Source organism: Pieris napi, chromosome 16 (genome assembly GCF_905475465.1).
Source record: "Pieris napi chromosome 16, ilPieNapi1.2, whole genome shotgun sequence".
NCBI lineage: Eukaryota > Metazoa > Arthropoda > Insecta > Lepidoptera > Pieridae > Pieris > Pieris napi.
Window position 1 is genome coordinate 4,417,293 of NC_062249.1, and position 17,499 is coordinate 4,434,791.

Sequence of the window (17,499 nt, forward strand, 5' to 3'; positions counted from 1 at the left end):
GAAGTTATACTCTATGAATGCACTCAAAACAGTTTATTCAAATCAGTTTTCTCACTAATATTCAATATATATAGATATACTAATAAATAATAAATTATTATTAGTAAATACTATCACCGTCGTATATGAAATTGATTTAATAAAAACACCAAAATAATATTTCTTTATTCACACTGTTTAATTGTACTGTTACGAAACACGTGTTCTAAATATAAAAATACTAGAATATACAACTTGAACATGGTTATTATCGATTTTCATGCCACCTGGAACTAACTTAACGATTTAGAATTTGGGTGTCGGTAAAAATTCACTTATATACATCATTTTTCTCCATCGCGCCAAAAGAAGTATAACTTCAAAAAATATGCAATAGGCCTATATGGACTCTTTAATAAACAAACTCTGCGACCCAAAAAGTGAGCCTCCGAAACGAAAAACTTCCAGTGCCACCCCCGAATTGCTGTCTTACACCAATTGCTCATTCACTCTTTACCTAGACCGATCATAAGGCCGTCTATAAACGAACTGCAAACCTTAAAAAATTAACAAATTTTTGTTTATTATTTTTTCAAATAATACGAGAGTAATAAAGACGAAGTATTCTATTGCTATTTAATACTTAAAGCTATATGCTTAATGAAGATGGAAGTTTATTGTAATACATTTTTAGTAGTGCGTTCTTACATATACTCGTTAGAAGCGGGGAGGTATGGGAAGGTATTTTCATTCCTGCATTCTAGTTAAAGTTCTATTTATTATAGTTATTAAATTTATTATTATACATATACATATATATATATTAAATTTTTCTTATTCAATTATTTTCTAGGTATACAACGGTAACGCGGAAGGATTCTTCTCTGACGCTGCAAAGAAGGGAGGTGCCGCCTCTACCGTGCAGTACAAGGGCAGGCTCATTAACACTGACTTTGAAAAGACTTTCGACTACGAAGGGTCCGTGGACATTCGCCTATCAGATGGACGCAATATGGTTAACAACTTCTTATACAAAGATGTGCCAAACGGTGACAAAAATGATGTCAAAGTCAAGGTACTAATTATAATTCTGTTAGGATATAGATTAGTATAGCATGTAATGATCGTAATACAATTTCAAAGTTTTATTATTGTTGTATTCTTTATTAAACTTTCGTAATTTTATGAAATTGTAATCTTATTATGCGTATGCGCTGTAAATTCAGTGTATTGATAAAAAAAACATGATTAAGTAGTGACGGCGTTATTTATGTATTTTAAAGCTATTTTTCTTTCAATGAATTCGTTTCTATCTAAAAAGGTAGGATTCGTAGCAAATACACTTAGTATGTTAAATGTGACAGGTAGACCGATAACCTAGCCGCAGACGCACGTCTTAAATAATCTTCGGCAATGGTTTGGTCATAGCACCGAGTCATTGATCAGAAGCGTGGCATACAATACTAAAGAAGAGGCCATGATTGCTTTAAGAATATTATCACAAAATTGTTTTACTTTCCATACTAAATATTAATATCGTGATTGTAATCAAATCTCACGATGGTCCCCTTACCGCACAGAGTCTAGATATAAATATTGTGAAATTAGTGTCGGGTTTTTGAAAACTGCACAGAATTCTTAAAAAAAAAACAAATTTTCAGCTCGATGTATCCGGTAGCTTGATTCCGAAGAAGATCTTGATCGACGGAAGTGCATCATACAAGGACTTAACAGACTTATACGCGTGCCACTTGAAGACCAGTTACGGAGACGACCTCTCGGCGGAAGCTGTTGGGAAATATGCTGCTCACTTCCCCAACCATGGAGAAAAGAAGTGAGTTAATGTTGGCCTAGTGGCTTAAGCGTGCGACTCTCATACCTGAGGTCGTAGGTGCGATCCCCGGCTGTGCAACAATGGATTTTCTTTCTATGTGCGCATTTAAAATTTGCTCGAACGGTGAAGGAAAACATCATGAGGAAACCGACATGTCTTAGACCCAAAAAGTCGATGGCGTGTGTCAGGCACTGGAGGCTGATCACCTTGCCTATTAGATTTAAAAATGATCATGAAACAGATTCAGAAATCTGAGGCCAAGGCCTAAAGGGGTTGTAGTGCCACTGATTTATTCATGTTTACCAAAACTTTCAAGCAGTATAATTTTCTCGGCACTATCTATTATTACTTCATTTGTTTCATATGAATAGACTTACACTATAATTTATTTCAGATTATTGAATGACTTCTCGGTGACCGTAAGACTGCCACTAGAAAAGGCCCACGACGTTAAATGGGTTTCATCTTTCCTCTTCCTTCAACCAGAGGGCAAGGATAACGAAGTAAGTGAAACTTTTAGAACCAAGTTTTCTTCCGATTTGTGTAAAGAAAACAAGAAAAAATTGTTCTTGCAGCGGCTATTAAAAAAGGGTGCGTGTACTTATGTACGCGCGTAAGAAGTTGTACTTCTTTGGCATTATTAAAAATTGTTTTTGATTGCATGCAAATAATGAATTACAATTAAATAATCAAAGTCTGGAAAAGGAGTCCTTATAGTCAATAAAGTTCAGTTTACATTTTAAAAATTATATAAATAAATATTTATTATTATTCTCTTACATTAAGTGTAACATAAATTCTATTATTATTCGAATGTTGTTTTTAAATTATGTCCAATGCCGTAGCATCTTCCGTGGGCATCATTCTGTTAATTTTGTGTCACGGTGTGCGCGCATCGTAAAACTTCACTCTCATCAATTTTTCATAACGCGCCTAAAGAAGTATAACTTCAAAAAGTCTTTAATAACATATAACGTATATGGTTTATTATATTATATTCTGTTAAATATAGTTTTGTTGGTCTAATAAAAATTACTTGTCTAGGTAACTATTATCGAGTCTATCCAAATCAACGGAGACTTATACAAGATTGACGGCAGCGGCAAGTTCAACGAGAAAACCGGTAACAATAAACTGAAAATCATTGTACCACACAACGACCCCGTTACCTTGGACTTTGGGTACAAGGCTGAAATTCAAGGTAACCCTCAAAAAATTATAGATTATTCATTCAATTTTTTTTACATCAATACTAGCTGACCCAGCAATCGTCGTTTTGCCATGTATATTATTTCTAGGAAACATTTTTTTAGTTCAATAAAAGTAACTATCAACTATAATAAAAATAGGGGTTGTTCGTAGAGGGTTGAAAATTAAGGGTTGTATGTATTTTTGTATGGCACATTATAAAAAAATTAAAATAAAAAATTTCGTCCAAAAAATAAAATCTTAGGGGGGACAACCCTTATCACTTAGGGGTATGAAAAATAGATAGTAGCCGATTCTCAAACCTACTTAATATGCATATAAATTTTGACAAAAATCGGTCAAGTCGTTTCTGAGGAGTATGGTAACTAACATTGTGACACGAGAATTTGATATATAAGATAATAAACAGTCTTATAAAACAAAACTTGATGTCTTCAACTCATAAGATTTTTTTAAATTTGATTTGTTTTGGATTTTGATAAAATTCTTATTTTTTTTTTTTGAATTTTTTAAATTTAAAACATGTTACTTCTTGGAGCCTCTTTAAATACCCATAATATCCTATCTTTTCAGGCGATGAAAAGGGTGGTGATGTTAACTTCAAGGCTCAGTACGGTAAAGGCAAGACGATGGCTTTGGCTATCCAAGGAATTGCCGCACCCAGGGACTACAAACTCGCAATTGACGCGGCCGCACCTGACAATGCCCAGGCTAAGAGGCTCTCAATCAACTTGCACAACAAGGTAATTTATAACACTAATTATAATATATCGGAGCAATGAGGTTATTGATAGCTGCCACTGTTATTATGTATCACAAAGTCAAATCACTTCAAAACTGTTAATACTAGTGATAATAGTAATATTGATTTCATAATCATTATTGTTACTAAAATAATTTGATCTCAATGCCATGTGTCATAGAGCTTTCAAATGACAATGACAGTTACAGCTGTCAGTAATGCCAATTATTGCTGACCCGGCAAACGTTGTTTTGCCATGTACCTATATTATTCTAGGAAACATTTTTTAGTTCAATAAAAATAACTATCTACTATAATAAAAAATAGGGGTTAATCGTAGAGGGGTGAAAATTTGGGGTTGTATGTATATTTTGATGGCACATTATAAAAAAATTAAAATGTTAGGGGTGGATAATCCTGGATTACTTAGGGGTATGTAAAATAGATAGTAGCCGATTCTCAGACCTACTGAATATGCATATAAATTTGATAAAAATCGGTTGAGCCGTTTCGGAGGAGTATGGTTACTAACATTGTGACACGAGAATTTTATATATAAGATAATAATACTAGTGAGGTAGTGTAATAAATAAACTAATAAATATTAAATTAATCATGTTGAGGTCGAATTCCGAAGAGATACAAAATACATTCCATATTTTTACTATAGATAGAAGCATTAAGATACCACGTTTTTTCTTATATTTTAGTGCTTTTAAGAAATAGATAATACTCATAATTTTTTTTTCACTTACAGAACCCAACCCCTGACACCTACAACTCACTACTTTTGGTGTCCGTAGACGACCGCGTATACAAATCAGAGTCCATTGTTGTTCTTTCCAACAACCAGCCCTCGATCGACTTCAAGTACACCAGCCCAACCTCGCAGAAGATTACCAGGTAACAACTGCTTTAAAGACATCTGTACAAAAATATTCTGTATGATATTTTCAACAAGACTCTATGGCTTCATTTACTATTTGTATCCGACTTAAAAAACAGGGAGTTTATTAGTTGACCTGTATATATTATGATAATGAATTTACGCTACTACTATATATAAAGCCAAGTTCGGTTCTGTACATCGAGAGCAAACAACGTATAAGGCGAGAGAACGTTGAGGTATTTGTGACCGCGGCTAATAAATGGTCTACCCAATCTGATATTAGATTGCCTAACGCCAGCATAAACAGTAAATTAAAAAACTACTTTTATATGCATTTGTCGCGCTCCTAAACAAGACTGCTATGGTTACATTAATACAAACCACAGCGGTTTTCTAATGTAACATATTGTGATTAAATTATATTATTTTGTAAAATAAAGAAATTAAAAAAAAATACGTGTGGGTTCGGCGACTGCCGCGGTAAAGCTATTGCATAGCATTTTTTATAAACTTATGCAATATAATTATTTGTTTCTTGCAGTATTTTTTTTTCTTTGATATTAATCCAATCTACCACTCAGACGCCTATCCGATGACGCTAAACCGATGTGAGACGCAGTATGCGTTCTGTCCCGCTCTAACGCGTATTGGCCGCACCTATATTACGTCATCGTGTGTTAGGTTTATTTCGTTACGGAATTTCTTGATTCGGTCGCTGCGCTCAAAGCCGATAAAATCTATGCAATAGCTTAATACATGTATATATTCAAAAATATCTTGGAAACTGAAAGTCCTATCGAGATGATTTTTAAATCTTAATCACAGTTTCACTAAAATCGGTTAAGCCGTTTTTGAGTTTACAGGCAATTGAATTTGGTTTAAATTTTCTAAATTATTTTTTTATAGAATGTACATGAACGGTAAAATGGAAATTAACCGCGGTGAAGTGGATCTCAAATTAGAGAACTTCCGTGATTTCGACTTGGACGCCTCATTCACGGCTGGCTTTGACAAAGATATTCTTGTTAAATTCCACGGAAACTCGGCGAAATTGGACCTGAAGGACTACCGTCTGGACATTACCACCAAGGATGCTGGAAATGGCAAGAGGCTGGAATTCAGCGCTGTGAATGACAACAAGAATATATTGAGTGGAAGGTGAGTTTTGACTTTATGTACTTTTGATTAGACCTTCAGGTAATGCAATAAAGACGTCATTTCAATGCATGTATAGAAAAAAATGAACTGAAAGCATTTCATATTTGAATATTCAATATATTTTTTATAAATAGTCTCGTAAGTAATTAATAATTTATTTGTAGGCTAATAAGTAATTTATGTATAGCCTAATCTACTAAAAAGAATATTTAATATAAGTAGTGTTATAGGACTACTTAGTCTCTATTCTTATGTACTATTTTTATTTTCACTTTCCACTGTTTAGCACTTAAGACTAACGTGCACTAACACTAATTCACTATATTGAATCGAATATATAAAAAAACATAATCTGTATGAATATTTTCGAAAGTGCCCTTCGCATTGACTTGTGTTGAGTAGAATCTATTTTTGATACTAATAAAGCACTCGTATGGAACATACTAAATAGTTAATGAAAATTAACTCCTGCATACATGTAAATCTCAAAAGAAAACCCTCCGAGTCGACGTACACAACATTGTCTTAAACACCTTTATTATTGTTTTCACAGTACATCATTCATCAAGAAAGAGGAAGGGCCCAAGACAATCATCGAAGGTTCTGGAACATTAAAGGTCAAGGACACACAGAAACCCGCTAACTTCAAGTTCATCCGCACAATGCTTACAGAGGGCACTGAACAAGGAGTTGAGGTAAAATTCCTTTGATACCAACGTGTTTTGTTCCAGATTGCCTTTTTTATCTGATTATATTGTCTAAATTAATGTTTTAAAATAGGCTCGTCAAGGAAGACATTGAATCTTTATCCTTTTGAGCTAGAAATGTTAGAAATTAAATAAAAATAACAAATTTTGTTCAGACATTCATCAACGTAGCGGTCGGTGAACGCAACCACGTGGTAGAATCCCGCATTACTAATTTGGAGTACAAGAGCTCGTATGTTTACTGCGAAGAGACCAAACAATGCGCACACGCAGAACTAAACTCCAAGATCAACGTTAATCGTGAGTAGAAGATATTTAGATTTTTATTAAATTAATAAATAGAATTGATTTTGTCTTTGATTTAATTCATAAAGAAACACCAACTTGATGTTTCTTAAAGGGATTTCAAATGTTTGAAGGCGTAACGATAATCATAAATAATAAGTATAATAATAATGCTAACTAACTTGGAGGAGGCCTTTACCCAAACCGGGGTTCCTGTTAAATAAATAATATATATATATGATTTTGTTAGTAATATATATATATATGTTAACGTAAAATTGTAAAAACCGTTAGATTGTAATCTATCGGTTATCGGTTATCGGTATTCGGTAGATTGTACTACACTAACTTAGTTATCATTCAAACTTCTTTGGTCAATTACAGATTAATTTTACTTCCCAACAATTTCATATAACTACCGAATAATAATACGTTAAATTGCAAGCAGTATGTTGAGTTGACAATCTTTCGACAGTTTACAATCTCGCGAGATAGATTACAATCTAACGGACTTTTTACAATTTTACGGTGACATATATATATATTACTAACAAAATCAATATTTTTGGTTACTTTAATATAACAACTACCAACTATTGTAAAACAGGAAATAAAAAGGCTTATTATTATTATTATTATTATTTAACTAACATTGGATTAACCTTTTAGAGCCCGGAGTAGTCCAACACCTCTTTAACGTTGGCTTTGACTTACGTAAACTCGGATTTGCGACTGAGTTCGGTCTGGAAGCTGTGAACGAGTTCTCCGACAAGATGTTCCCGCAATACCAACTTAATTTGCACGTAAACCGACAGACTGAGAAGATTCATCTCAACGCATACAGTAAACCTGAATTTGGAAGTAAGTATTTATTTACTTTACTCACTTATAAAGTTTATTCAATATCCGTTTTCAGACAAACACTAATTCTTGAATCTTAAAAAAACTTAAAAAAAAATATTTTTTATACGAATTCGAATCCAACGATATTATGTTACCTTATTAATAATATAAATAATAGTTAAAAAAAACTAAAAACCACGCTTTTAAAGCACATCAAACTAAAAAGTGAAAAATAATTCCTAATTTAGGCTGAAAATGGTAATGAACAAAAAATACTGGTATTATTGTGAAAAAGCGTGGGTTGCTCGATAGACGAAAAATGTGGCACAGAGCGCCATTTTTTTTTTCATTTTTGTTTTCGGACTATTGCATTGTCATCGATCTTTGACAGGTGCGCAAAATTTGAATTAAATCTGTCCGTTAAAAGGGGGTCAAAATCGAGTCCGAAGGAGTCGGTTACATACATACATACAGGTGAAGCTAATATAAAGCGTGTTAAAACATGGCCAGAAAAAATGACTTCCCAAATAATCATAATAAAATTATTTTTCAGAATTCCCAGCTGGTATCACCATCGAACTCCCCAAACGCGTATTCGCAGTGGAATCCCTCGTCCAATACCCCACAGACAAGTCCTTACCGTTCCCGGTCCGTGCCGAAATCAGCCTTTTCCCGGACAAGAAGAGGCCAGAAACAAAGACTGGAGCCCGATTCCTGGTCGACCTCAACGTTAACAACAAGGGTGGAGACGGTGTTGCTGAACTTGGATTCGTTCACCCGAAGATTCGCAAGGTACGTACTTACTCGACTAAAGTGTTATGATTGTTTTGACTAATCGTTCTCTCTTGTTATTTAAATATCAGAATATAAACGCTATATATAGCTACGTTTATATTACACTAGCTGACCCGGAAAACGTTGTTTTGCCATATATATTATTTCTAGGAAAATATGGTTAGGTTATAATAATAATTTATTTATTGCAAGAATATGGTATTTTGTACCATATTGTTGTTAAGGTGATACAATCGTAAATCGTTCGCATATTCTGCCACACACGATGGCGCGCAAATTTGTCTTAAAGAATTTTATATTATTATTCAAAGTCAATTCTTATATTATCTAGTCTATTATTATATACATTACATCATTAACTTTATATCAATTACGGTGTTTCATGCAAATAATCATTTATTGAATAGTACATTTTTTCTAAAAGTAATTCACTAAGTCGCTTTTTAAAGAATCTAGACTGAAGATCTTTTAATTCTTTTGGTAGTTATTAACTATCTACTTTAATAAAAAAAGGAGTTAATCGTAGAGGGGTTAAAATTAAGGGTTGTATGTATTTTTGTATGCTGTATTATAAAATAATAAAAATTTAGGGGCGGACCGCTCTTAACATTTAGGGGTTCGAAAAATATATAGTAACCGATTGTCAGACTTACTGAATATGCATAAAAATTTTCAGAAGAATCGGTCTAGCGAAAAATACAAGAAAATATGACATCACACATTAACACACATGCACATCAATATATTAGAACATAAATAATCTATCAAAGGAAAAAATTGAAACAAACCCAAAATAATAATTGAAATTAAAAAGATAAATAATAAAATTAAAATAACAATAATAGCTTAAACTAAATGAAAACTTAAACTTCATTAAGTTATTGACTTTGTTTATCATTTATAAATGAATAATATTAGTTAGCACTATTTAAAAAAGTACAATTTAAAGAAAAAATAATTTCTTGGTGGCCTTATCGCAATTAAATGTTTTGTTTTAGGTGATCATCACCAGATATTATTAAAGTTACACGACTATTACCCACTTTAAACTCTAGAGTTACATTTTGTTAAAATTCTGCGAAATATTGCAATTTCTTGGCAATAGATCACGTTAACGTAACATTTCACTTCAGACTGTAACTTTTATATGTTCGTCGATTGTAAAGAAACTTGAAAGTAACGTGAATTAATACATTTGCGTTTATAAATACTTTTTACGATTGTTATAAAGGTTTATTATAACTATTAGGAGGCCCTGATCCGTCTGAGTGGTGGATTACAACGTCCCGATGAGAGCTCCATCAAGATCTCCAGTTCCGGTATCATCTCTCACCCGCTACTTGGAAACGTAAGCATTAATTATTATATTAGGTTTACAATCTTTATGAATGATTAACAAGTAATTTATAACTAGCAGACCGGCCAAGCGTTGCTATGGCTAAGGTTTTTGTTATATTACATAGTGGTAAACTATTCAAGGGAAACGAAAGAACACCAGTCATGAGGACCACCATGCTTTTTTGGTGGTTATGCCATTAAATTGTAGCTTATGTGAAACGTTGGTACTTTCAACACAGCGCCATCTGTTAGAATTGTGTCTATCAAATAATAAACAAATATTTTGCAATAAAATAATATTGCGGGTATAAATTGAGATGTAAGCTATCCTATCTTTTAAGTTGGATCTAACTACACATGGTGTGCAAATTTGATTGAAATCGGTTCAGTAGTTTAGGAGTCTATAGCGGACCAACAACGTGACACGTAATTTATATATATTTAGATAAACATTTACCTTTATAAAAAAATATGTTATTTTTGTAGGACCGCAAAGCCGAATTCAACCTGGAAGCTAATCCCACTCACGTCAAACTTTTGGTATGTATTATAACATCTTTAAAAAATTTCAAATCACTCTTATATTCTATTAATTTTACTCTTTGGTTTTAGTGGAACACCCCAATCGTGAAGGTCATTGACCTGGAAGGATCAGCCGTGTTTAAGGACAATCTTCAACAGGCGGATGTCCGTTTCAGCATCTTACAGCTTAAACCTGTACAAATCTACGGTGTGGTGAAGGACTTCCAGTACTACGAGTTCACGACTGGATATAGTGGTAAGTACATGTGATATAAAAAGTTTTTATATACTTGTTAGTCCTTCCTTCGATTCAGGGTGAGATCCAGAAACTAAACAGCGCTAAGTCTAACTCCCGTATGTTTAAATCTAATACATTTTTCGAGAGTAGATTTTTTGTGGGCCGGAGGACACCCGATGTTAAGTGAAAACGAACATGAACACTCACAATGTCAGAAGGATTGCGAGTGCGTTGCCGGCCTTTTGTATAATAGTTAAGTCAAGTTGAGTTTAAGAGTTTGTTAAAATGAATAGTATGGTAAAATAGTAAGCAATTAAAACAGTTTTCAATTTTTGAGGGAAGAACACTTTTGGAAGGGGCATACGATCTGTTCAATAAATAATGGCTTTTGTAACCTTGTTCATGATAACAATGATTTACATATTGATACTAGCTGACCCAGCAAACGTCGTTTTGTCATGTATATATTTTTTTTAGTTCAATAAAAATAACGATCTACTATAATAAAAAATAGGGGTTGATCGTAGAGAGGTGACAATTAAGGGTTGTATGTATTTTTGTATTATCATAAAAAAATAAAATAAAGATTGTCTTAAAAATAAAATTAAAATTTTGGGGTGGACATCCCTTATCACTTAGGGGTTTGAAAAATAGTAGCCGATTCTCAGACTTACTGAATATGCATAAAAATTTCAGAAGTATCGAACGAACATTGTGACACGAGAATTTCATATATTAGATATTAATTTTTTACACATCATTTTTATAGATGAAAAGGAACGCAAGCTCTCAGTAATCGGTCACATTGAGCCCGAAAAGCGCGTGGATTTCTCCGTTGACATCGTTTTGCCAGGACAAAAGAAGAACATCGTACACGCTGCCCTATTCATGAAGGACAATCTCGTTAAATCAGATTATGGTATCTCGCAGGATAACTACAAACACTTTGTGGTAAGGCTTTTCACTTCATAACACTTTTTAACACAAAGCAAATAAGTATTATTGTCTATTGTCTTTGTAGAAGTCTACGGAACATACCAATATGTGTTAAAAGAGCAAATAGTGTGTGGAAAATGCTACTGTTGATAAATGCTTTCCTTTTTGTTTGAAGTGAAACTTCTAATGTGACTTCCAACAAGGTTGATTTAAACGTTTAACGCTTCTGGAGAGGAAATTAGAAAGAGACAGAGCGAGAGTGAATCCATGGCACTCGGGCGCATGCGCGTAGTAAACCTTTCAGGCCAGCGTGAGCGTTAGCAACGCATTAATAAAGTTTGTCTTGTAAACAATATGATTTCCCTAAAAATCAATTTCTACCCCTTCCTATTTTCATTTCCACAATGCGAAGTTTCACTTCTTCCGCACTGTCTTTTATGTAACAGGAGGCTCACATTGCCAGAAGGCTCGCCAGTGCGTTGCAGGCCTTTAGCTACTTTTTATTTTTTTATTGCCAAAATTTTATGTATTACATATTAATAAGGAAAATAAATCTGAAATTATGTTACAGACTGCGTTCAGGAGTGATTTAGACACACTCTTAGCTAAGTCCAAGGAGATCAATGAAAAGGCCAGTGGGGACTTCAAGCAAATGTTGAAGCGCGTTGAACCCAAAGCCAAGGAGCTCGAACAAATGTACCGCGAAGACTTCCAGAAACTGATGCAAGAGATCACCAACGACAAGACCATCAAGGAGCTCTCAGAGGCTGCGTAAGTTTTCAAATATTAGTACATTTATCCCTGCTATAACACGGTTGATTGGTTAAGCGTTACAGGAAGTAGGAGGAGGAGTATTCTCGCATAACGCACTTGTATGACCATATATAACGCGTTATGTACAAATGATTCACGTTTAACTTTTCACGTTAAGGGGGAACGAAATATGTTCGTACAAATCATTATAAATTTCACAGTACAGAAATGTAACGTAATCCCCGCGTTATATAAGGGAATACCTGTGTTATATGAGGGACTGAAATCGCGTTATATGAAAATGCGTAATAAGAGGGTTTACTGTATATAAAAATTTAACACGTTTTAATGAAAATGCACGTAATATTATTATATTATATATATATTTATATTATATTATATAATTTGATTGTTCTAAAACTTTATTTTTGTGTGGATCTTAGAAATTATGTTATATGTTTTAGTTAAATGTCATCCTAATGTAATAGATTGAACACGCTTAGCAAAGTATGTATATCTGTACGTGTATGTGTGTGTGCAATATAATCAGTAAGATTTAAAAAAAAAAAAAAATTTCGATGTTTTTGTAGTATACTTTATTTTGTATTTTTAGACATGACTTGATCCAAATCATCGCAAAGATGATCGACGAAGTAGTGACTGTCACGAAGCCAATCGTAGACAAATGTATCGAAGCCGTTACTACAGTATCCAAGAAGATTTGCGAACTATACGAGCAACAGGTAAGAACTCTAAAGTATAGGTATATATCTTGAATTTCTTAGATCGTATTATTATATTTAACTAGCCGTTTCGCGCCCGCTTTGCTGGACGAATTAAAATAAATTTTATGTTTCATTATTTTATTTTTTTTCATATTTTTATTATTCTTCTTTTTAACTTCCCGCTAAGAAAATTGAAATATTTCGAAACTCGAGTTTTTAACAGATGTTGACGTTTAGAGGTTCTAGGAAGCCTCCCCGAATGTTTCCGCGGTGAAGTCCGTATGGATAAATTTTCATAAAAGTAAAACAGCAATAAAAATTTCGCATCGAATGGTGGTAGTTTCATGTCGATACGATCAGTGGTTTAGGCGTGATTGAGCCTCAAACGAAGACCATTTTCATTATATATATATATATATAGATATATGTAATATATACAGAAGCTTATATATATAATCACGGCATAATGAAATTAATACAAAAGTTATTCAGTATTTAAATTAATTATTCCCACCTTTGTTCGGTTAGCTTTAATTCAAAAATCAGACTTCACGCTGTTTTCATTTTATACGTCTCGTTCTAAGATGAAAAACACAGTAAAAATAGTTCGATTGGGTTTGTATAAAATTTTAATTTAATAGGGTTACTTGTATATTTCTCTTGAAAGATCTGTATTTATAATGGAATTTTTCGGTTTACATAACTATATTTATGTTGTTCTATTACTATATGTTCCATATAACCGTAAAATGTTTCCAGGTTGAACCCCAACTGAAGGAACTCTACACGAACATAATCGCAGTTGTCCGTCAGTACTTAGACGGTATTATCGATACGGCCGCACATCTGTCTGCTATCGTCATCGATTTCTTTGAGAAACACAAGGCTGAGGTCGATGAACTCGTCAACACCATTTCTAACATCTTCAAAGGTGAGTAATTCACGTCTAAAATAATTAAATCAAATTATTGAATTAATTAGCCTATTTAATGAAGGATATATTCATTATGTATATTAAGATAATTTAAATTAACAATTGTTTTACTCCTACAATAGTATAGATTATCATATTTATTGAAGTGAAACTTCTTTATCGACGTATGGGAGAAATTTTGTAGCAAATCGTCACGTTGCTTTTTCGGTTACGCGCAATCTTTCTTGTCCTTACCACGGTTGATCCGAAGAGATTCGAAGCCATTAAAAACAAAAATATATAATAACGATAACAATGATAGTAATAATTCTATTACAATTAATGAAATTCTGTAATAATCTTAGTATATTCTGTAATAATATAGTAATAAGGTAAAATGAAATAATTGTATTTGTATTCATGTCTATGATAAAAAAAGCCTTTTGTTAAACTCTAACCAATTTCTGTAAAGTTGCATATAGTAGATCATTTTTCGAAGAATAAGGTCTTAAAGAAGTTTCACTTCTTACGTGTGAACACCTAGTATACGCACACATTTTTTTTATATTTTTAGATGTCGTCCGCATTCTCTTCGCACAAATGAAGGAATGGCGTGTCCGAATCTCTCAAGTATTCTCCGAAGTCACACAACAAATTCAAGAAATTCCGATCTTCGCCATGATCAAGGAAAAGGTAACTGAAAGTGTTTAATAGATTTTTTTTAATCATATACCTACTAATTATAAATGCATACTTAAATGGCGGGCGGCAATTAATTATGTTTTTAGTTTCAAATCGTTTTTAAACTCCTTTTAATACGATAATAAGAGATTTTTAATTAGAAGTTCCAAGTTAGCTCCTTCAGAATTTTTCAAAATTAGTTTACATGCCAATTTATAATCGAATCTATACTAATTATTAACAATATATTATAAATTTAATACGTTTAGAGGGTTGACTGGCATAAATGTTTCAGTGGAATGAACTGGCAGTCCCAGAACAAGCTTTAGCCATCTTGCAAGAGGCCCATCAAGCAGTCCGCGCTTTCCTTCCTACCGACGAAACCAAGAACTTCTCTGATGCCCTCTTCAACTATGTAGAAAAGGTACGGTACTCAAAACAATTGTGGTACATAAAAAAACATGTGTGTGTACTTATGTACACGCGTTAGAAGTTCTTTGGCGTAACAAGATAAAAATCTTTATAAAACTTTTATCTTTCGCCGTACGTTTGTAGAAAAAACGACACTAACAATAGAAAAAAGGTATTTAATACATTGAAAGTTTTATTATATCGCATTATCTACTTAAATAAAGTTTATTTAAATACAAAAAAATATTTCTTCATAATTAAAGAAATTGAATTTTTTTTTTAATGTTGACTATGCTAATGGGTGTCGGTTTTTTGTGACGGTGTGCGCGCGCATCGTAAAAATTTACTCTCATAATTTTTTCCTTACGCGCCAAAGGAAGTATAACTTCAAAAATACATATGTATTCCATACTTGTGAAGGAAGGATTTTATCTAAAAAATGACCGAAAAAATATTCTAAATCTTTTTTCTTTTAATTATATTTCTCCTAGAAAATTTTAATTTAAAATTAAATTACTTTTTGTATAATAGAAACTTAAGCAAGAGAAGATGGACGAACAGGCAGAACTCAAGATCGTATACGAGAAGTTGGTGGTGGCCGTCACGTCTTTGGTACAGTTCGTCAGAACCAACCTCAGTCATTTGGGTATCTCCACTGCACCTATCCTCGGATTGGTAAGTTATTTATCTGATTCTAAAAATCTTTTTAAAATTTGGTTTCGGCTAAATGAGTGCTTCATTATTACTTACCTAATCGTCTAATAATATCGTGTTAACTTTAGTTACACTTAATTTAGGATTTCATTAATGTAATAACATTAATACTACTTTTTTTTTGCAAATACTGAAATGTTTTATTGCTTGCCATTGCGAAAGAAGAATGGCAGTTTAACACACGCCAATGTTGCGATACTGCATGTTAAAGCTCTTTCTGATATACAACATTTTTTAATGAGGTAATATAATCAAGATCAAAGCCTGGTTATGCATCTCCTCATTCAGTTCAAGATCGAAATTTCTTGAACCGACATGAATTCGATGTAAAATGATGCGTAATTTTGTCAAAAGATGGCACCACATGGTGTTTGCATTCGTAAAATTAATTAATTTATTTATTGTTATTCGATAACTTATTCTGCTATTCAGAGCGGAGAAGAATCCCCCAAAATAGAGATAACTAACATTGGTCCAGCCGATCTTGAGTTATAAGTGTAACTAACACGACTAGGGGCCTCATAGCCTAGCGGTCTTATTAAGTGGCAGCTAGGTGAGGGGTACCGGGTTCGATTCCCGGTTCGAGGGCAAGTTTTAATTTAATTTAAATTTGTTCTCGGCCTTTGGGAGGGTTGTGCGGTACCGGGCGAGTGCTTAAACCGTACATGGAGGACACGGTCGAATTTCTAAAAGACAAGCACGAATTATAAAAAATCCTATACTTGACGCTGGCTAATGCACAAATCGTGCCAGATCCATAAAAAAAAACTAACACGACTTTGTTTTATATATTAAGATTATTATAATGTTATCCCGGCAGTTAAGTTCTCTACTGTCACTGCCCAGAAGTTTGAGGTTCTATCTAATCTATATGTCACCGTAAAATTGTAAAAACCGTTAGATTGTAATCTATCTCGCGAGATTGTAAACTGTCGAAAGATTGTGAACCTCAACGAACTGCTTACAAATTAACGTATTATTATTCGGTAGTTATATGAAATTGTTGGGAAGTAAAATTAATCTGTAATTGACCAAAGAAGTTTGAATGATAACTAAGTTAGTGTAGTACAATCTACCGAATACCGATAACCGATAGATTACAATCTAACGGTTTTTACAATTTTACGTTAACATATACATTACAACTAAAAACAGCTAAAGATAATTAAAAACATATGAACTTTTTTTCCAGCCATCGTTCTCTAGCCCCAGCGCCATATCAGCTCCAACCTTCGGTGGATCTGCAGCCTTTAGCTTCATTACTCAGCTGATCAACGGTGACATCCCTGATCCATTCAAACTCTTCTACACTTACCGTCCACGTAGCTTCAACCCACTTGATGAGGTGCCAGCTAAGAGTAAGTTTCTTAATATTCGTTTTAAAAGCGTCAAGATGTCATCTTATCTATTGTAGAGCTAAATTGTATTTCATTATAACAGTAGTAAGATTTGTAAAATTTATTTTCTTCGTCTGTATATTCATTACTAATAAAACATAAAATAAAACAACCTTTTTAGGTCTGGGCCTCAGATTTCTGTATCTGTTTCATTATCATTTGTCAATATAATAAGCAAGTAGGTGATCAGCCTGTGCTTGAAGCACGCTGTCGACTTTTTGGGTCTAAGGCAAGACGGTTTCCTCACGATGTTTTCCTTAACCGTTCGAGCGAATGATAAATGCGCATAGAAAGAAATTCTATTGGGTGCACAGCCGGGGATCGAACCTACGACCTCAGGGATGAGAGTCGCACGCTAAAGCCACTAGACTAACTCTGCTTATAATAAAACGATATCGATTGTAATAATAAACAATTTGTAATCCTGAGA

General features: G+C 33.3%; 1 protein-coding gene across 1 annotated transcript in view; it reads left to right on the forward strand.

Moving 5' to 3' along the window:
- LOC125057016 (apolipophorins) overlaps nucleotides 1-17,499 on the forward strand; it is a 43,539-nt gene that overhangs the window by 16,397 nt on the left and 9,643 nt on the right. The window contains exons 26-47 of the mRNA XM_047660421.1: nucleotides 833-1,054; nucleotides 1,641-1,813; nucleotides 2,208-2,316; nucleotides 2,858-3,014; nucleotides 3,596-3,765; nucleotides 4,522-4,667; nucleotides 5,560-5,811; nucleotides 6,365-6,506; nucleotides 6,674-6,818; nucleotides 7,473-7,664; nucleotides 8,200-8,438; nucleotides 9,691-9,789; nucleotides 10,266-10,319; nucleotides 10,392-10,557; nucleotides 11,309-11,490; nucleotides 12,047-12,246; nucleotides 12,842-12,971; nucleotides 13,713-13,884; nucleotides 14,441-14,559; nucleotides 14,843-14,971; nucleotides 15,490-15,633; nucleotides 16,865-17,030. Coding sequence (XP_047516377.1) covers nucleotides 833-1,054; nucleotides 1,641-1,813; nucleotides 2,208-2,316; nucleotides 2,858-3,014; nucleotides 3,596-3,765; nucleotides 4,522-4,667; nucleotides 5,560-5,811; nucleotides 6,365-6,506; nucleotides 6,674-6,818; nucleotides 7,473-7,664; nucleotides 8,200-8,438; nucleotides 9,691-9,789; nucleotides 10,266-10,319; nucleotides 10,392-10,557; nucleotides 11,309-11,490; nucleotides 12,047-12,246; nucleotides 12,842-12,971; nucleotides 13,713-13,884; nucleotides 14,441-14,559; nucleotides 14,843-14,971; nucleotides 15,490-15,633; nucleotides 16,865-17,030 — 3,508 coding nt within the window. The remainder of the gene's footprint in view (nucleotides 1-832; nucleotides 1,055-1,640; nucleotides 1,814-2,207; nucleotides 2,317-2,857; nucleotides 3,015-3,595; nucleotides 3,766-4,521; nucleotides 4,668-5,559; nucleotides 5,812-6,364; nucleotides 6,507-6,673; nucleotides 6,819-7,472; nucleotides 7,665-8,199; nucleotides 8,439-9,690; nucleotides 9,790-10,265; nucleotides 10,320-10,391; nucleotides 10,558-11,308; nucleotides 11,491-12,046; nucleotides 12,247-12,841; nucleotides 12,972-13,712; nucleotides 13,885-14,440; nucleotides 14,560-14,842; nucleotides 14,972-15,489; nucleotides 15,634-16,864; nucleotides 17,031-17,499) is intronic.